General features: G+C 40.1%; 1 protein-coding gene across 14 annotated transcripts in view; it reads right to left on the bottom strand.

The window, feature by feature from the left end:
* dnmt3ab (DNA (cytosine-5-)-methyltransferase 3 alpha b) overlaps positions 1-21,979 on the bottom strand; it is a 523,149-nt gene that overhangs the window by 322,188 nt on the left and 178,982 nt on the right. For all 14 annotated transcript variants that reach the window (XM_063036199.1, XM_063036207.1, XM_063036267.1 and 11 more), the window contains one exon: positions 6,039-6,417. In XM_063036199.1, coding sequence (XP_062892269.1) covers positions 6,039-6,417 — 379 coding nt within the window. The remainder of the gene's footprint in view (positions 1-6,038; positions 6,418-21,979) is intronic.

Genomic DNA, 21,979 nt, shown 5'->3' with positions numbered 1-21,979 from the left:
ATGGGCAACCATACTGGCTTGGTTTGTTAAGTTTGTGCAGAACTGGACAGAAATGGTATGAACTTCCCATTCCACATAACTTTACTATTCACTGCTTTAACCATCAAGTGCATTATTTAAGCTAAAAATTTCTTCAATTTGTTCTGCTTTCAAAGCAATTCTTTAAAATTTCTTCCTTTTAGTGCATGCGGACTGCTGGCAAGGCCTGCTCTTACTGTCCATCACTAACTGCCATTTGAAAAGGCAGTGTTGACAGCTGAGTGGTTCTCTCAGCTATATCACTGGGTATTTTGAAATAATCAGCCAATAACAATCAACCAATATCAAAAGACGATTTGTTTACAGATTGAGTTTTTTTTCGTTCTGAGCTGTTGATGCATCAACTGTAAAATGAAGGCCAATAATGCGAAGGAAGGGCAAGTTGCATAGCAACCACAGCTTTTGCAACATTGTCATCAAATACATTCATATTAATTATATCCCACTGTGTAGACGTGCACATTTGACAAAAATTTGTAGAATTAGCATTTGATTAAGAAATATTGTGCATGAACAAATCTGACTTCTAGTGTAAGCTATCGATTTTCCCTTTCATGGAAGCAAGAAATCATGGAACTTTATGGTTTGTTCTGAAGGTACTGTACAGTTCTCGAAGACTGTCACCAGATGTGGTGCATAATCCAGGAAGCGTGCAGTTTCAAACAACTTTCACTGTTAAATGTGGTACCACTGTCATCTTGTGATTTAGTAAAAGATGGGAGCAGTCCAGGTCCATTCTGAGAGACATACACTAAAATCCCTCATCAGCCTTTGCAATAATTTTCTCTCTTCAGAGACTAACATCACACTTGTCCAGTGCTGTTCAAGCATTTATTCCAATATTTCAACAACATTTCAGACTATAATCCTGGTTGCAAATAAAAGCCTCTTAATACTTCAGCTGCTGTCTCCTATTGGTAAATGCCTAATGAAGACAGATCTTCACAGATATGCACATTTTGCAATGCCACTTGTCATTTTGCTTTTGCAATTTTGCAGTCTAACAGCATGCAAATAGACAGAAAAAACTGCAAAATCAAGGTGACAAGTGGCAATTGCAAAAGAACACACACTACAGCTAAGTACTAACTTCATTTCTATTTCACGAGTTTGAGGGAGAGTGTGAGTTTGTTTGTCCTTTATAATCGGTTTGTTAGAGATCCAAGTATCTTCCTGACACTACCATCTTGGAGGGGTCCTAACAATGAGCAATCATAATACCCTTCCTATTTTTGAATAGTAGATCTTTTAAATATGGAAGTTAGGGTCCTAAATTAAACAGAACACTGCAAATGACAATATGGTGGAGAAATGGGAAGAATATTTAGCTTTTTGTTTTAATTGACTATTTTCTTTTTAGTTTTGTTTTGAGGACCAGGAAGAGCCGCAGATGTAGCACAGATTCAGGTCTGTGCTGCCCATCACATGCCTAGCTATACCAATCCATTTTCCAGCACTCAGTCTGCAGCCTTGTATGCCTTAGTGTTTCAATGCTCTTACTTTTATAGATTAATAGATTGTTAGGGCTTTACAGCATGGAAACAGACTTTTTAACCCAATCTGTCCATTCCTTCCAAAGTTCCTGTCTACATTAATCACATTTTCCTGCATTTGACCATATCTCTGCAAACCTTTCTGATCTATTTAGCTGTCCAAATGTATCTTAGTATTGTAATATCACCTCCCCCTACCACCTCCTCTGAACTGTTATATACCTGCCTATGTTACCCTCTTAGGAGGTGCATTCCAGATTTTAATCACCTTCTAGGAGAATATATTCCATCTAAATTTCCTCTGAGTCAGAGAATATATCTTAAATCTTTGTCATTGAATATAGATACTTCTGGTAGGAGGACCAACTTCTCTTACCATCCTGTCTATATCCCGCATAAGATATACTGCAGTCAGATGCTCTCTCAGCCTTCTCCGCTGCAAAGAAAACAAACTTGGCCTATCCAGTCCATTTTCCCTTTCAGAGAAACCCTGACAAATTTCCACTGCTGTGTCTGCAGTGATTTTTTTTTTAAATTGGGACAGCTTTCACTCATTCTCAAATCACTGTCACACCAAAAGATGGAACAACACAACAATTCATTGCAACAGCTCTCATCCACAAGTGAAGCACTGCTGACAGGGCCTGTCAAAGGTCATGTCACAGCATGTGGGCCCATGCATGCCAGGGATAATTTCAGTCCGTAACAACCCTTACGTGGAAACCTTTACTGGGGGAAGGGGTTGTTGGGAGGGGTGCAATGCATGGTTGAAAGCCAGGGTTAAGTGGTTTTCAGAAGCGACAACACTCCAACAAAAGAAACAACTTAGGTAAATAGTGAGAAATGTGGAAGACCTGCATGTCTTAGTGCATGAAATCACACTAATACTGCGGGCCCACGATGTCAAGTGCTTACTCCAATCTGCAAATGACTCTCAAATGACCTGTCTTGTGACCAGCACAGCATCTCAAGGTGCTGGGAAAGAATTGCCAGAAAATACACAGTTTATCTTAATAGAATGTTGTTGTTGGTTTACCATTGAAAAAGGTTTTTATGTTTTACACAATAAATAATCATTTTTGGTTCTCTCTGACTTCACCTTGAGCAGTGTTACACTGGTTGAATAATGAATGACATGGATATCACTGAGATCTGGCCAACTTTAAGCCACTCTGGGACATCATTTCTCAACATACAGTTCAAGAATGCCTAATCTGAGCAGTACATCAAGATGGATGGAACTCTCCAACTACCCATATTATTCCCAAAACATTTTTGTTCTGTGAACATCAAATATACACTGTCTAATTTAAATGTCTAATTTTCATTTTTCTCATACTTTGACTCAATACCATTTAACTTGTATATTTTTTACTTCAGCTAATTTCTCATTACTTTTATTTCCAATTTGAATTGTTCTTATAAGTTAAAAAAAGGTTGTTAAATATTTCCTGTCTTTCTTAATGCATTTTTTTTCCATTTACATAATCCTTTTGGAAGGAAGTCAGTGAAGTAGATCAGCATAGATGCTCAGCTATTTACACAGAAACATAGAAATCTACAGCACATTACAGGCCCTTTGGCCCACAATGTTGTGCCGACCATGTAACCTACTCTAGAAACTGCCTAGAATTTTCCTATATACCCTCTACTTTTCTAAGCTCCATGTACCTATCTGAGAGTCTCTTAAAAGACCTTATCGTATCCACCTCTACCACCATCACTGGCAGTGCATTCCACGCACCCACCACTCTCTGTGTGAAAAGCTTACCTCTGACATCCCCTTGGTACCTACTTCCAAGCACCTTAAAACTATGCCCCCTCGTGTTAGCCACTTCAGCCTTGGGAAAAAGCCTCTGGCTATCTACATGATCAATGCCTCTCATCATCTTATACACTTCTATCAGGTCACCTCTCATCTTCGTCGCTCCAAGGAGAAAAGGCCAAGTTCACTCAATCATTCTCATAAGGCATGCTCTCCAATCCAGGCAATATCCTTGTAAATCTCCTCTGCACTCTCTCTGTAGTATCCACACTCCTTCCTGTAGTGAGGTGACCAGAACTGAACACAGTACTCCAAGTAGGGGTTAACTAAGGTCTTGTATAGCTGTAACATTACCTCATGGCTCTTGAACTCAATCCTATGGTTGATGAAGGCCAACTCACCATGTGCCTTCTTAACAACACTGTCAACCTGCATTTGGTGGTTTTAGTAACATTTGCTGACTGAGAGATATTATATGTCAAATGTTAGAAGGGAGTCATATTACAGAGCTTTCAGCAAAAAAGGAATTCCACAAGTCTTACTTGCACATCTGCCATAAGGCATACTCTTTTATAAGATCCTTAGTGTATGCAGCATGTTAAACAAAAACCTTGCAGAGCCACTTACAGGGGTGCAATAAGTCTGTTTTTTTCTGATAAGGATTATATTCTAATTTGCAGGAAAAGTTTGACAAGTTTTGAACACACAGGAAAATACCTCTGTTCATACATAGATAAGTGTCAGCAACAGTATAGCAAAGACAGTTGCTGATGTTCTATTATAAAATAAATATATTCATAGCCTCTAGCAGAAAAAAAACTCAAGAGCTATATATTTTATTCACCAAGGAATAAATCTAGTATATGAGTGGGACCATAGTTCCAGGATAAATCAGATGCAGTGAAAAATGGTGCTGAATTCAAAAAAAGTAACAAGAGAATGACCTGCACATTCTAAGTGAGGCTTAATGGATATTTAGTTGGTTGCAAATCAGCACATCAACAATAATTTTGGACTATGTGCTACATTCCTCAAGCATGAAAATGTTATTTGGGCCCCAGGTCAGGGTAAAAGAGAGAGGGGGCATCCAATCATTGGCCTTATAGGTCTGAGGCTGGAGTCAAGAAGCTGACAGACCAGTAGAAAGGTAGAGCCAGGGTCAGGAAATACCATAATCATAGGCAATCTACACATTGGAAAAACAAGCATTCCTGGGCCAATCTAATGGTTAAGGTAGGGGCGATCAGGGACCCATGGAGATGACTGGAAAGTTGTGATGTTGGATGGAATTTGAGGGGTGCTGGTGTGGCTGACTGATTGGAATGCTATGAGGAAGGAGACTGGAGGTCAGGAAAAAAGTTTGAAAGTTTTGGGGCAAAGTCTGAAAGTCTGTCTGGAGGGTCAAGTGGTAGTTAGGCCCAAAAGAGGATCAGGCAGTCAGAGGACAGTGATGGATTGGAGGAGAGAATCAAAACTCCAAAAACCTGTGGGGAAAAGAAAATTGATTGGTGTGTAAAAATAAGCATATCATTGTGTGGAGGTGTTGATCAGTATCACGGAGCTTATGGTCTGAAGGACAGAAAGGCTCAGAGTTTCAAATTCCAGTCTGGTGCTACACTGTGAAGATCGAGTTATGACCAGCAATGTATGTTTCATGAAGATTTGCTTTAATCTCCACTGCTATGCTCATTTTGAAATATATAAAGGGAAAATACATGATTTAGCACGTATAAGATGCAGAAATCACATCAGATGAGAGTGGCAAATAGCAGGATGAAGGAATTAATTTACAGATCAACATAAAGAAAATCAGAAATTATCATTGTTGTGTCTGATTTTACAGTACCCAACCTGGTACAGCTAAAAATAAAGAGGATTGTGTGACCTAATTTCTAAGCAAACTCCTTTGCAAGTGTTTAGACCACTTCAACTTAAATAGAAATCCAATCTTCAGTGAGACTCTCATATCATCCTCCGTCGTCACCCCCAAACATGACTTGGTTTCACAGGAAACAAAAATCCTATTGCTGATGTTCACCCTGTTTTCAGATAAGTGGCATAATGGTGAAATATCTTCCCAATTATTGGACTATTCAGTCTCAAACATCACACAAATACATTCAGTAACACTGGCTGAGACAATCAGGGGTCAGACTGGACTCCTTCCAAAACCAGAAAGACCACTCAAGTATTTCTAATGAGTTAATAAACAGGCCAAATACATTCTGAATCTTCATGTCACAGGCTAAATGGTACTTTTAAAGAGCACAAACGGGGAACACCACAAACCATCTCACAAATCATCCATAATAATTTTGCTGGTGTGTATGCTTAATGATTATTAATTATCAGCTGAATAAAGTGTGATGAACACAAAAACAATTCCCATTTATTCACAATTAAATTCTAACAGCAGCAACATAGACCTCTGGGAATTGCTTTTTCAAAAGGATTACTTGACTATATAAACATTATTCTCCCAAACATTGAATGTAACTTGGATTTCCAACACTGTTTTGCTTCAGAGAACTCAATGCTTGTTTAATAACCTCACTGGCAACAAAAGAAAGGAACATACCTTTGAACTGCAAATACTTTAATGCTCTGAAATACTTCACATAAACTGGGCCAACAGTGACTTTTATAGAAGTGATTTTAGATGGGTGCCCAGCCCATAGCTAACTCTGAGATCAGACTGGTGTCCCAAAGATATAAAAACAGTTTTATTAAAATGCTCAAACCTTTCTCGGCAGCTTCCACTTGACGCTTCTTGTGCTTCTTTCTAAGAGCAGACGGTAGCTTCTCATTTTCTCCTTTCTCAGAATCCTGGCCATATTTTGGGGTGTAACATCTATTCTCTATCTCCAAGTCTATTTCAATATCTCCATCCAAACTTGCGCTTTCTTCGTTGGACTCCTGGTCTTTCAAGTTCTGAGCCTCAAGGACAGATCTTCCACGGTCGCCATTTTCAGGAACGATCTTTTCTCCAGTCTGCTGTGAGTTCCCCATCTCTTGCTGTTTACTTTCTATCTCTCCATTGTGAACCTGTGTTGACGATGCTTGGGAAGATTGGCACTTTGGGGCTGCCACCATTTCACTGGAAGCTTCATTGATGTCCACCTACAGTAAAGAAAAATAAATGATTTAACACAGATTGTATTCTCCACAGTAAAACTTTTGACCAACTCCCCATGGAACATATTTTACTATAGAATTAGGGACACTTATAGTTTTACCCAATGTACTAGCACAAGATGAAAGCATAACACACTAATAATGGAACTAAGGTTTGGGTTGACATATTTTGTGAAAAAACAGCTCTTTCAGTATGTTGCTTAATACATTTTCACATACATATTTATTTTTAATTTGACAGTGTTCGGTGCTGCCAATGTGAAACACGTTTAAATACAAAGAAACATTCAAGAGGTAACAGTCTTTTGAAGATCTTTAGAATATTCCAGAAACTATTCTGTGGATTGCTGGAGATGTCATTTTTTTTACATTGGTTTATTTAGGGCAGTCCCAAACCTTGGTTTTGCACTGGCTTGGACCTTGGAAGAAAATCAGAGCATTTGCTCTCTGAACAATAAACTTATACATACACTTCGCACATTTCAAACTGTACAGTAGAGAGTTATATGACATTTAGTTTTACTTTTCAGAGAAATGGCAACATTACTAAGTAAATAGCTGATAGATCTATTTTTAGAACATGATTAATGCAGGAAGACAGTGATGAAATATAATTACGTTAAATTAAACACTTTCCCTAAAATAACAGACTGAAATACACCCACAATAAGAGAACAAAAAAAGCAATGTACAATGTCATGCAACACACACAGAATGTCATTACTGAATAGAGCTGGCTGAAGAGATTTGAAACTTATCCCACCACCCACTGCTCACAGAAGAACTAATTATCCTATATTCTGTGACATTTGGTACCCTAGCAAGACAATTGCATTAATTTAATTGCAGTCACCCACATCTGCTGCAAATGTCCTGCAGGTAACAGTGCAAAGTAATAATCTGTTAGCAACAAAAAGAATTTTAACACAAGGATAAGAGAAAATTAAGAGGCAGATAGGGTGGGAGTTGGATGACAAAATGAGTGATGTTTGGGATTAGTTAAACAGAGCAGTAGGGCCAATGTCTAACAACAAATGCGGTTGCCAAGTTGTAATAAATCAGTTGAATATTCTATTTTTTTTTACACAAGTGAGCTTAGTCTCTTTTGGGACTCTGACAGAAATTTTAATGTCTTCTTTCACCAGAAAACTATAAGATCATAAAACATAGGAGCAGATTTAGGCCATTTGGCCCATCGAGACTGCACTGTCATGCCTTCACGGCTGCTTTATTATTCCTCTCAACCCCATTCTCCAGTCTTCTCACTGTAACCTTTGACACCTTGACTAACCAAGAACGTATGATCCCCTGCTTTAAATATAGTTAATGACTTGGTCTCCACAGAAGTCCATGGCAGAGTTCCACAGAGTCACCACCCTCCACCTAAAGGAGAAGGTGCTTGGGTAGCTGGAAGATCTGAAGGTAGATAAGTCACCTGGACCAGATGATTCTGAAAGAGGTAGTTGAAGAGTTTGTGGAAGCATTAGGAATGACCTTTCAAGAGATTCTGAAGTAGTTCCAGAGGACTGGAAAATTGCAAATGTCACTCCACACTTCAAGAAAAGAGGGAGGCAGAAGTAAAGAAATTATTAGCCAGTTAGCCTAACCTCAGTGGTTGGAGAGACTGGTTATGTTTCATATTAAGAATGCCATTCCTCCTACTCTGGACCAGCAGCACTTTGCCTATAAGGAAAACAGATCAACCAAGGACACCATCTCTGTTGCTCACCACAGTGTACTGGAACACCTGGAGCACCCTTGCCAGAATGCTTTGTATTGACTACAGTTCTGCCTCTAACACTATACTTACCACCATCAAACTAAACAATCTGGAACTCAATATATCAATTCGCAACTGGATTCTGGACTTGCTTATCAATCGCACCCAGTCAGACTCGGTAAGTACATTTCAACCTCCCTCACCCTGAACACCAGTGCATCACAGGGATTTGTACTGAGTCACTTCTGTACACTCTTATCACCCATGACTGTGTCCCTGCCTATGCCACCAACTCCAACAGCAAGCTTGCAGGTGACACCACAGTGACTGGATTAATTGCAAATAACAACAAAACAGCAAACTTAGGGGAGGTTCAAACACTGTCTGAATGGTACAAAAACCATAACCTATCATTTAACATAAAAAAACAAAGAAATGAATATTGACTTCAAGAAATCAAGAAGGTATGAACAAGCTCCACTACTCATAAATGGTGAAGCAGTGGGAAGAGTCTCCAGCGGTAAGGTCTTGGGAATGAACATTAAAGAGGAGCTCTCTTGGACCGAGAAAAACTGCACAGAAGATCATTAGGACACAACTACCAAACATGGAAACTATCATAACTCACACTGCCTACAGCAAGTTCACAGAACCATGATGGACACATCCCATCCCAGTAATCACCTGTTTAATCTCCAACCATCCAGCAGGAGATACAGGAGCATCTCTACACAGATATACAGACTGGAAAACAGATTTCTCCCTAGGGCTATTGTGCAATTGAATAATGCACTCCCCTCCCACCCCCACCTATAATCCACAGGCACTATGTATAATCTTTAAATGCAATACATGGTCATGTACTTAAATTTAAGCTTTAATTCTTGATGCTATTTTATATTAAATCATTATATTTTATAAAATAGTCATGTGCAATACTTGAATGGGACAGCCTCTGTTTCCTTTACTTTTAGAGCTTTTTTTGTTTTTAGTTAAGTTGTAACTTTGTCATTCTAACCAATTCAGACATTATTTTAAATTTAGTCTTTAGTAATTGAATTGCCAGTATACTATTTTGCAATGAACGGAGCAGCTCTGTAAATTCATTACCCTGAGCAATGACAATAAAGCTCTGAACTGAACTGAACTGATCACTGCCTCCTAAGGGTTCCTTAACTTAAGCTCCCTATCAAATCCGATTCATTACGCAGCATGCAATCCAGAATTTCATTAAGCTTTGTTTTGGAATACCATTTTAAAGGCTATGGACCAGGAAAATATTTTTAAGGCATTTTAGAGGTTTTCTCACTATACCACCAATGGGAAATATTCCTTTGTCTGGAGCATTGCAGGGTGAGGAGGTGATAAGATAGGAATATTTCAAATAATGATGGGGCACTGATGTGGTAGACAGTTAAAGACAGGATGGACTGTCAAATAATAGAGGACTTTGAAGGATAAGTTTTAGAGGAGACTTCTGAGTAATTCTTTTTTTATTTTACACACAGTGGGAGGTGCCGAGACCATACTATCAGGGAAGATGGTGGAAGCAGAAATGATAGCAACATTTAAGAGACTTCTGACAGGCAAATAAACGGGAGAGGGTGGAGGGGTATAGACTGTGTGCAGGCAAAAAGCATTCTTTTGAGACCTCACCCACTTTTGATGGCTCCACATATAAATCACCAAATTAATCTAGTCTCTCCTTTTACTCTAAATATATTCATCAAACCTCTTAGGATTCCCTTCTATCTTATCTGCCAGGGATATATATCATGGGCCTTTTTGCCCTCCTGACTTCCTTCTTAAGTGTACTCCTACATCCTCTATACTCTTCAAGAGACTTGCTTGATCCTAGCTGTCTTCACTTGACATATGACTCCTTTTTCCTGACCAGACTCTCAATTTCCTTTGTCAACCACATTTCCCCATTCCTATCAATTTTGCCCATCACTCCCACAAGAATATGCTACTCCTCAACAGTTCTTAACTCACTTTTAAAGGCATCCCACTTGCCAGAGACCCCCTTATCTGCTAATAGCTCATGCTATCAAACTTTAGAGAGTTCTTGTCTGAATCAATCGAAAATTAGCCTTCCTGCAAATTAGTCTTCTCCCAATGTCGACGATCAGGCCTACCTTCTTTTCTGGCTATTTTAAAACTTACAGAGATACGGTCACTGGTCCCCACCTGCTTCTGCACAACCATGTCGACCACCTATCCAGCCTCCTTTTCAAATAGAAGATTGAGTAATAGTTCTTTCTTTAGTTGGGCCATCAAAATGTTGATTCAGAAAACTTTCCTGGACACATGTAACAAATTCTGTCTCATCTAATTCCTTTACACTATGCTAGTCTCAATCAATATTAGAGAAGTTAAAGTCACCTTCTGTTACAACCCTCTTGTTCCTAAACTGAACCATGATTTCCCTACGTACATATGCGCCGCTATTTCCTGCTCACTATTTGGGTGGGGTGCTCAAGTATAATTCCATCAAAGTAACTGTATCTTTGTCTGAAGGAGCTGTGAATAGAAAGAAAAGAATGACAACTGAGAAAGGAAGAAAAACTACTAGTAAATATAATAAAATATTGTTCAGATCAATAACCTTTACACCTTATTTCCCAATATCTAATTCAAGTTCATGTTCCACTTTTACATTTGGTTTAGTGGTACAAAAAAGGATCAATAACAACAAATAGTTTTGTAATTGAGACTGACTGCTTTTAATAATAGCAACAACTCTGTTAGAACCATGATCTCTGGACTTACACGCCAGTGCTTCTATCAATGTGGAAAATGATGAACTTCGAAGGTGAAATGAACTTGATTGTGTATTCTCACATCAGATCCCTTCACACCATAATCTCCCATTGCATATATTTATAGCAAATGTATTTAAATGATGTGGTACAGCAGTTCAAATTCCAGAGTGCTGAATTTAAGATTGACAATTTTATTCAGAAGTTCTCAAATTGTATCTATAGAGTAATGTGTTTTTATTTCATCCTTTTCCTAGCAGGAAAAAGCTTCACGAAGCACAGCATTTTCACTGCTGTTACTTCCAAAGTGAACTCAGACCTGTTTTTTTTACCTTGATAAACCAAAAGTAAACCCTCATAAAATAATCTAATCTGGAATCTTTTGGATTATTTTCTTTTTCCAACATAACAGTACGTTCTTGCCATTAATGTATGTGCAGAAGTTAGTCCAATTATCATATATTACGAAATGTGAACAGGAGAAAGGTTTTACAAAACCTCAGGAATTATGTCATTTCTCATTTATATCACCAAGACTATAATCAACTTTAATTAGGACTATTATGGAGAAAAAGTTAATGGAGTTGTGAAATACAATCTCCAAATAAAAATTATTGAGTACTCTATAATTGCTGTTTGCTTGTGATCTGAGACAGAGGAAAACAACATGATGATTAAAAATATACTGAAAAAACAATAGTGTAGCATTAAGAAGGCAAATGTTTGCAAATGGTAAAAATGAAAATGCCAAACTTAAGAGCACCATGCACACATGTGCTCTTAAGCTCCGTTACCTCTATGTCATTCCTAATGTCTAACTCAGTGTAAATGTGCATTTTCCAGTAGCCTGCTGTAGTAAATTCTGCAAATTTTATGACACTTCTAAATGGAAATATTCTTAAATTCAACACAGGAATTTAGAACTAGAACTCCAGTAAATGCTACAACTCTAAGGTTTGCCCACAAATGTATTCCAATGACCTTTTCACAAAATCAGTTCTCAAGAGGCAGACTATTTCATGATGAGGGTGTTCTATTTTACACTAATTAAACTGCAACAGAAGCGATAGGGCTATTCATCTGAATGAAAAAGGTAATGTAGATAAATAAATTCTGCAGGAGAGTGCAGCTTCCTCATGCCCATACTGCCAGGTCCCACACTAAACTAATGCTACATTGTCATCCTCAATGCTTTCCTAGGAATCAATCCAATGGGGTTCTGAACCATGAAAAAATGAAGGTAACTAAATATCTATAGAACCATAGACATAGGAACAGAATTAGGACATCTGGCCCATCAAGTCTGTTACGCTATTCCATCATAGCTGATTTATTATCCCTCTCAACCCCATTCTCCTACCTTCTCTCAATAATCTCTGACACCCCGACTAATCAAGAATTTATTAGCCTCCGATTTAAATATACTCAATGACTTGGCCTCTACAACCGTCCGTGGCTTTGAATTCCACAGATTTACCACCTTCTGGCTAAAAGACTTCCTTCTTGTCTGTTCTAAATGGACATCCCTCTGCTGGACTCACCTATAACAGGAAAAATCAATTCCAAATCCACTCTATCAAGGTCTTTCAATATGCGATAGGTTTCAATGAAATCCCTCCTCATTCCTCTAATTTCCAGCAAGCAAAGGCCCAGATCCATCATATACGGCTCAGAAGTTAACCCTTTCATTCCCGGAACCATTCTCATGAACCAACTCCAATCCAGCACATCTTTTCCTGGATAATGGGCCCAAATCTGCACATAATACTCCAAGTGTGGATGGACCAATGCCTTACAAAGCCTCAGCAAGGTAACATAGTGGTTAGCATGACACTTTAGGCGATCCAGGTTCAATTCTCATCAATTCCTGTCAGGAGTTTGTATATTCTTCCCCTGGAATGTGTGGTTTCCAGTTTCCTCCCACCGTCCAAGACCTACTGGTTGGTAGGTTAATTGGTTATCGTAAACTGTACCATGATTAGACCAGGATTAAATCAGGGGATTGCTGGGCAGCATGGCTCCAAGGACTGGAAGCTCAGCAAATAAATACATTCTTTCTCCTATATTCTAGTCCTCTCAAAATGAGTGCTAGCATTGCATTTGCCTTCCTCACTACTGACTCAATCTGCAAGTTAACCTTTAGAGAACCCAGCACAAGGACTTCCAAATTCCTTTACACCTCTGATTTTTTGAATTTTCTCTCCATTTAGAAAATAGTCTTTCTCTTTATTCCTTCTACCAATATGCAAGACCATACACTTCCCTTCTCTATATTCCATCTGCCACTTCTTTGCCAATTCTCCCAATCTGTTTAAGTCCTTCTGTAGTCTCCTTGCTTCCTCAACACTACTTGCCCCTCCACTTATCTTCATCTCATTGCAAACTTGGCCACAAAGACATGAATTCTATCCCCCAAATCATTCACATCTAACATGAAAAGAAGCTGCCCCAATACCAACCCCTGCAGAACACAACCAGCCAATAGCAGCCAATCAGAAAAGCCCCCTTTACTCCCTTCTTTTCCTCCTACCAGTCAGCCAATCTTCTATCCAGGCTAGTATCTTTCCTATAATACCATGGGCTTTTATATTGTAAAGTAGTCTCATGTGCGGTACCTTGTCAAAGGCTGTCTGAAAATCTGAGTAAACAATATTCACTGACTCTCTGTCTATCCTGCCTGTTATTTCTTCAAAGAATCACAATAGATTTTTCAGGCAAGATTTCTCCTTAAGGGGAAATCTTGACTTTGGCCTCTTTTAACTTGATACCTCATCCTTAATAATGGACATCTTGCCAACCTCTGTTTGCTTATAATTTCCTTTCTTCTGCCTCCCTCCCTTCTTGAATAGTGGAGTGACATTTGCAAATTTCCAGTCCTCTGGAACCATTCCAGGATCTAGTAATTCTTGAAAGATCATTACTCATGCCCCCACAATCTCTTCAGCTACCTATTTCAGAACCTTTCTGGTCCGGGTGACGTATCTACATTTAGACCTTTCAGCCTCCCAAGTACCTTCTCTTCAGTAATAGCAACTACACTAACTTCTGCCCCTGACAATTTTGAATTTCTGGCATATTGCTAGTATCTTATAATTGTCATATAATTGGTTAAATGGAGATCTGTTTTTGGAGACCTGTGTGCAGTCAAGATGTTTCAATTGATTGTAGTAAAAATACACCTGTATTTGGAAGGTCCAACTGCTGGTAAGTCAGTATCCTGGCAAAAACTACACCATGAAGACAAAAGAACACTCCAAGCAACTCTACGAAAAGGTTTTTGAAAAGTGCAAGTTAGGAGATGGATACAAGAAAATTTCCAAGTCACTGAATATCCCTTGGAGTCAGTCATCAAGAAATGGAAAGAATATGGCACAGCTGTACATCACTGGTTCCCTTCTTGCAGGGTCACTCAATTTTTGAGGCCATTCTCAAGCATAATAGTGGCTGCATCAAGCAGCAGGGATGTTACACTGTATCAGACCCTGGAAGGCTTGTGAAGGTAGTGGGTAAAATGAATGCAGCAAAATACTGGGAAATCCTGGAGGAAAACCTGATTCAGTCTGCAAGAGAACTGTGACTTGGATAAGACCCCAAGCATAAAGCCAAAGCTATACAGGAATGGCTTAAAAACAACAAAGTTAATGTCTTGGAGTGGCCAAGTCAGAATCCAGATCTCAATCCAATTGAGAATTTGAAAAGGGCTGTTCCCTCACAATCCACGCAATCTGACAGAACTTGAGCAGTTTTGTAAAGAATAGTAGGGAAAAATTGCCATGTCCGGATGTGTAAAGCTGATAGAGACATACCCACACAAACTCAAGGCTGTAATTACTACCAAAGGTGCATCTACTAAATACTGACTTGAAGGGGGTGAATACTTTATGCAATCAATTATTTTGTGTTTTATATTTGTAATTAATTTAGATCTCTTTATATAGATTTGTTTTCACTTTGACACAAAATAGTCTTTTTCTGTTGATTGTGTCAAAAAAAGCCAAATTAAATCCACTATGATTCAAGGTCGTAAAACAATAAAACATGAGAACTTCGGGGGGGGGGGACTTTTTATAGGCACTATACATCTTCAGTGTCATTTTCTAGCAATCCAATATCTACTCTCACTTTTCAGTTACTCTCTACATGTCTGAAAAATCATTCGTTATCCTCTTATATATTACTGGCTAGCTTTCTTTCCCAGTTCATCTTTTCTCTCCTTATGGCTTTTTTACTTGCCTTCTGTTGGTTTTTAAAATTTTTCCAATTGTCTAACTTTTCTCTAATTTTCTGCTCTATTATATGCCCTCTCTGTTTTCCTTCTTTGCTATCTTTGACTTCACTTGCCAGCCATGGTTACCTCATCCTCCCTTTAGAATACTTCTTCATCTTTGAGACGTATCTATCTTGTGCCTTTCAAATTGCCTCCAGAAACTCCAGTCATTTTTGTTCTGCCGTCATCCCTGCTAGTGTCTCCTTCCAATTGGCTTTGGCCAATCCCCCTCTCATGCCTTTGTGATTCTCTTTATTCCACTGTAAGACTGATTTTATCTCCATCCAACTTCATCTTCTCCTTCTCAAAATGCAGGGTGAATTCCATCATATTTTTTATCACTGCCTTCTAAAAGTTCTTTTACATCCTTAATCAAATCTGGCTCATTGCACAAAACCAAATCCAGAATTGCCTTTCCCGTAATGTGCTCAACCACAAACTACTCTAAAATACCAGCTCATAGGAATTCTACAAAGTCTCCCTCTTAGGATCCAGCATCAACCTGATTTTCCCAATCTACCTGCATACTGAAATCCCCCATGACTATCATAACATTGCCCTTTTTATGTGCCTTTTCTGTCTCCCACTGCAACTTATATCCCACATCCTGGCTGCTGTTTGGAGGTCTGTGTATACTTCTCATCAGGGTTTTTTTTTATCTTTGTAGTTTCTTAACACTATCCACAAATAATCTACATCTTCTGATCACATGTCACCTCTTTCTAAGGATTTTATACCAACTGCCCCAACACTTCAGATCCCATCCAGCGGCCAAATTAGTTTAAATCCTCCCAAACAGTTCTAGCAAGCCTGCCTGCAAGGACATTGGTCCCCTTCAGGTTCAGTTATATCTTTTTGCACAGGTTATAACTTTCCCAGAAGAGATCCCAATGATCCAGAAATCTGAAACCCTGCCCTCTGTACCACTTCCTCAGCCACTCGTTCATCTGTTCCATCACCCTATTCCTGCCCTGACGAGCAGGTGGCACTGTGGTAATCTAGAGATTACTATTACAGAGGTCCTGCTTTTCAGACTCTTCCCCAAATACCTCTACTCACTGCACAGGACCTCTTACCCCTCTCTACCCATGTCATTGGTGCCAATAAGCACCATGACTGCCGGCCGCTCACCCTCCTTCTTGAAAATATTCGGCAGCAGCTCAGAGTCACCTTTAACCCTCGCACTAGGGAGGCAACACACAATGCTGGCGTCTTTTTCATGGCCACCAGAATCTCCTGTCTGTCCCCCTAACTATAGTGTCTATCCCTATCACACAGCCTGATTTTACCCTTCTCCGCTGAGTCTCAGAACCAGCCACAGTGGCACTGGCCCTGCTGTTGTGACCTGTTAGGTCATCCCTCCCAGCAGTATCCAAATGGGTATACTTGCTAATGAGGACAATCACTTTTTACTCCCCTTACTTCTAGTGGTCACCAATCTGCTACCTGAAGCCTGCGCTATGGGTGTGACCACCTCAGTAAAAGTCTCATCTTTGAGGTTTTGAGCCTCCAGGATGGTCCCGAGAACATCCAGACCATTAAGTATCCTGCAATCCCACATTTTACAGGAGGTGCATTCCATTGCCTTAACTACCATCCTGCCTACATTATTTATACCTTTGGCTCTAACTCCTTAAGCTTAAGTTCTACATTCAACTACATGACTCAGTACCCTTAGCCTTTGTCCATTCTCGCTGAAGGCTGTTGGGCCCAAGCCTGACCACTCTAACACTGACCCACTTCAACAATGTATCCTTTCTTTTTGTATAACTCCTTTCTTTTAATGGTTCAAAAAGACTTTCTCCCAACGAGACTTGCTGTTTTCAAATGGATTCCACCCTGCAACATGTTCACTCACTTGCTATTTCAAACAATGTGAATTCCCTATGAGAATTACAGCAGCTTGTTTCTCTTCCTTTTGTCACTTTCACACTAATTAATCAAAATGTTCACTTATAGTTGGAGGGCAATATCTATGTCTTTGCCAGATGCTTCAAACTCTCTCCGCTGGTCTAATGCTGCAGATCTATTAGTTTCAGTTATATAAATAATGTAGCAACTTTTATCCATAAAATAGCACTGGGACTACTCTACTTGTAAAAGAGACAATTCTTTTAACATACGTTAGTGCCATCGAATGTAAGAACTTGCAGATAAATTGCAGATCAAATCTCGTGTATTATTAAGGAAAAGTAATGAATCTATTCCTTTAAGTAGGAGGTAAAGAGTAGACTACAGCTGTTCTACATTACTTGTGAGATCTTGTCTGATTAGAGTCCTGAGAATAGATGACTGGCTCAATCTCCAAATTAGGGTGTACAGTATAGCCTACATTATAATAAGGAACTGCTTTATGTTGTAGTAACACATTGTTGCATGCGCTATTAGGCGCGTATGCATCTGTATGTGTGTGAGTAAAAGTTCGGACTCTACCAGTAAAGAATCATGAAACTTAGCTCCTGTCTCCCGCGATTTTATTAATAACATAGTTGTGTAAACAGGCCACATACACAACAAATTGGCGACGAGAATTATGAACCTACATCTTATCAGAACGCTGTGTTTTAGTTGATAACCACACTCAGGGTACATCCACACGACGCCGGATAAATTTGAAAACAAAGCTTTTTCTCTTCGTTTTGACCTCCCGTCCACACTGAGCCGGCGTTTTCAGCCCCCGAAAACGGAGATTTTCAGAAACGGTCTCCAGAGGGAATAAATTTGAAAACGCCAAATATCCGTTGTAGCGTGTACAGGGTAACCGGAGAGATTTAAAAACGCTGTCATGACAACACCTCAACAATAACGCTTTTCTGCTTCTGCTTGGTACTGCGCAAGCACTGCCGTACGGCTGTTATAACGCGCAGTCGGTGTGAACGGCGTGAGAGTTAAATTGTAATGTCAGTTTTTCAATGTTTGTCGTCAGCCGGGTCATTCTGTCCGTGAACTCCCTGTCAATTGCCCCCATACGCTCCAGTATTTGTTTTTTTTAGTTTTAAGTCCTCCTGCGCGAGATCCAAGAGCAATTCCTTTTAAGTTTTTCTACTCTATAACTGGACAAAAGCGCACCAAGTATATTGTTCTCTCTTCGCTTGTTTTCTGTGTGTCCTGCGCATGTCCAGTAGGAGGAGATTCGCCCAAATATCCGTCTAATGTGGACGGAGATATTTTGAAAAACGCTTAGTGTGGACGCCTGTCGTTTTTACTCGAAACCGGTGTTTTCAAAATTATCCGGCGTAGTGTGGATGTAGCCTCAGAGAAGAGAAAGAAGGGAGATGAAAAGGAGCGACACATGCATCTAGATGGAGTGTGCTCGTTGTGCTAGCAAAAATGACACGTAAATCAAGTGAAACGTGCTGTGACTGCAAGGAGCTAGCTAAAAAGAAAACAAGGAAAAATGGGGCTAAATTAACATAACAAAGATGGCGATGATTGGAACCAATACAGCATTTGACAGTGACATTGAAAACTGGGTAACTTACATTGAAAGAGTAAAGTTATGTTGTGATATTAACAGTGTTAATGATGAAAAGAAAACCAGCGTCTTACTCAGTGTTACGGGAGCAAAAACATATGGTCTGCTACGGAGCTAGGTAACCCTTGAAAAACCACCTGACAAAACGTTCAAGCAAACAGTAGACACTCTCCAACAGCATTTAAACCCCAAACCACTCATCATTGATGAAAGATTTAAATTTCACAAATGGAATCAGAGCAAAAATGAAAGCATTTCTGAATATTGGGCTGAATTGTGCAAATTATCAGAACATTGTCAATTTGGAGCTGGTCTATTGGACACATTGAGGGACAGGTTAGTGTATGGTATGCACTGTGAAACCACACAGAAGAAGCTCCTGTGTGAAAAAGACCTTCCCTTAGAGAAGGCGGTAAACATTGCAATATCATTGGAAATAGCAGCACAGGGTGCTTCAGAGATACAACAAAAATCTCTGGAATATGCAACAAATAAAATGTCCCTGAACAGAAATGAAGGAAAGAAATGTTACCGTTGTGGGAACATATCACATAACCCTGAGGACGGTTGGATTAAAGTCAAAGAATGCAGAAACTGCGGCAAACAGGGCCACATTGGCAGAGTATGCAAAGCTAGTAAACAACAGAAAAAGGACAAAATACAGAGATACAAGAAACACCAGAAAGGAAAATACAACAATGTGCACAAAATGAAAGAAAGCAGTTCTGATGAAAATGACTCAGACAAAAGTGAATTGTCTTGTCTGCAACTTCACAGCGTGAAAGAAACAGATGATCGAACAGTAATATGGATCACTCCACAAGTGGCAGGTGTGAGACCGAAAATGGAGTTGTACACAGGCTCAGCCTTAACAGTGATCTCTGTACGCGACTACAAATGACTGGTTTCTCACATACCTCTGAAACGAACTAAACTACTGCTAAAGACTTACACAAGACAGAAAGTGCGTCCCACAGGTAAAATTAAAGTGACAGTGACCTACGGAGACAAAACACAACAGATGAACTTCTATGTACCGAAAGATGGAGAACCACCGTTGCTGGGACATGAATGGTTCAGGAAAATCCAGTTGGATTGGCACACCATCAAGGCACTAGATGTGTCAGCAAAGGAGAGCAGCAAGGCTACATCTGAGAGACTGTCACAAATACTTGCTGACCCTGAGGAAGTATTCATGAAAGGAATAGGAACACTTCCGGACATGAAGGCAAAGATTGAGATTGAGGAAAATGCATGTCCAAAATTTCACAAAGCCAGACCAGTACCATATGCAATCCATCCTACAGTAGAGGCAGAGCTGAAAAATCTGGAGCAGACTGGGGTCCTGTCAAAGGTGGATTGGAGTGAATGGGCCACGCCTATTGTTCCAGTGATGAAGAAAATCTCCAGCACAAAACCAGGAAAACCAAGCAAGGTGCACATATATGGTGACTTTAAAGTGACTGTTAACCCAGTTCTCCGCACAGTACAGTATCCTCTACCTCGTATTGAGGACATCTTTGCTTCCCTGTCAGGAGGGGAGCATTTCACAAAAATCGATTTGGCCCAGCATTATCTCCAAATGGAAATCGATGAAGCATCCAAGAAATACCTGACAATAAATACACACAACGGACTTTACCAGTACAACAGGTTGGTGTTTGGGATAGCATCAGCCCCTGCAATCTGGTAAAGGGCAATGGACCAGGTCCTGCAGGGGATTCCAGGGACTCAGTGTTACCTGGATGACATCATTGTCACCGGCAAAGACGACGATGAACATCTTTATAACCTTGAACAAGTGCTCACCAGGTTACGAGAATATGGGCTCAGAGCTAATCGACAGAAATGTGAGTTTTTCAAAAAGGAAATCTCATACTGTGGGCGTGTGATCAGCAAGGATGGCTCACACATGTCTCAAGACAAGATAGAAGCCGTGCTTAAGGCACCACCACCTGAAAATGTGTCTCAGCTGAGAGTGTATCTTGGACTAGTGAACTATTACCACAAGTTCTTGCCTAACCTATCCACAGTCCTGCACCCACTAAATGCACTATTACAGACAGGGACACAATGGAAGTGGGCTGAGAGCTGTGAGAAAACATTTCGAGAAACTAAAAGACTCATAACTTCAGAAGGGGTGCTCATGCACTTTGACCCCTCCTTACCAATCCGATTGGCTTGTGATGCCTCGCCCCATGGGATCGGAGCTGTGTTATCACACACGTTTCCAGATGGCTCCAAAAGACTAATAGCCTTTGCCTCAAGAACGCTAACTTCAGCTGAACGCAACTACGCACAGATTGACAGAGAGGCCCTAAGCCTCGTGTGGGGAGTCAAGAAATTCAGTCACTACCTGTATGGTCAAACGTTTACTTTGTTGACTGACCATCAGCCTCTCGTGTCAATCTTCAACCCAAGGAAAGATGTTCCAGTGATGACAGCACAAAGACTGCAGCCATGGTCTCTTTTCTTAGGAGGTCACATGTATGACATTGAACACAAGGGGACCAAGCAACATGGCAACACTGATGGTTTGTCATGTTTACCACTGCCGACTTCAGAGATAACTACACAAATGGATTCAGCAGAGGTCTTTCACGCAAGTGTTGAACAATTACCAGTGCCAAATAGTCTCATTGAAAGAGAAACAAGCAATAACCCTATATTGCCAAAAGTGTATGACATCACGGTAAAGGGGTGGCCAGCGCGGGGTAACACACTGTTTCCAGCCTTCTCAGCCAGGAAGGAGCAGTTGTCAGTGTGTCGGGGAACACTAATGTGTGGTTCACGAGTTGCGATTCCTCCCAAGCTATGCACCAGAATGCTGGAGGAACTGCATGAGGGGCACCTGGGTACCGTGAAAATGAAAAGTCTTGCCCGTGCCTATGTGTGGTGGCCAGGAATCAATAAATAGATTGAGGACTTGACCAAGAACTGCTCTGGATGTCAAAAGATCCAGAACACACCACCACAAGCCCCTCTCCGTCTATGGGAGTGGCCCACATCACTATGGCAACGAGTGCACATGTACTTTGCTGGAACATTCATGGACTCTATCCTTTTAATCGCCATCGATGCACATTCCAAATGTGCCAGAGGTCATCAAAATGAAGACAACCACATCGGAAAAGACCAGTACAGTTCTGAGGACCATGTTCGCCAGGAATGGCACACCAGAACAAATCTGCACAGACAATGGACGACAATTTGTCTCTGAAGAATTCCAAAGTTTTGTGAAGAACAATGGAATCAAGCACTTTACATCAACCCCTTACCATCCATCCACAAATGGCTTGGCAGAAAGATTTGTGCATACATTC

Source organism: Mobula hypostoma, chromosome 2 (genome assembly GCF_963921235.1).
Source record: "Mobula hypostoma chromosome 2, sMobHyp1.1, whole genome shotgun sequence".
NCBI classification, from domain to species: domain Eukaryota; kingdom Metazoa; phylum Chordata; class Chondrichthyes; order Myliobatiformes; family Myliobatidae; genus Mobula; species Mobula hypostoma.
The sequence above is the reverse complement of the archived record's forward strand: the minus strand, read 5'-3'. Positions and strand labels throughout refer to the sequence as shown.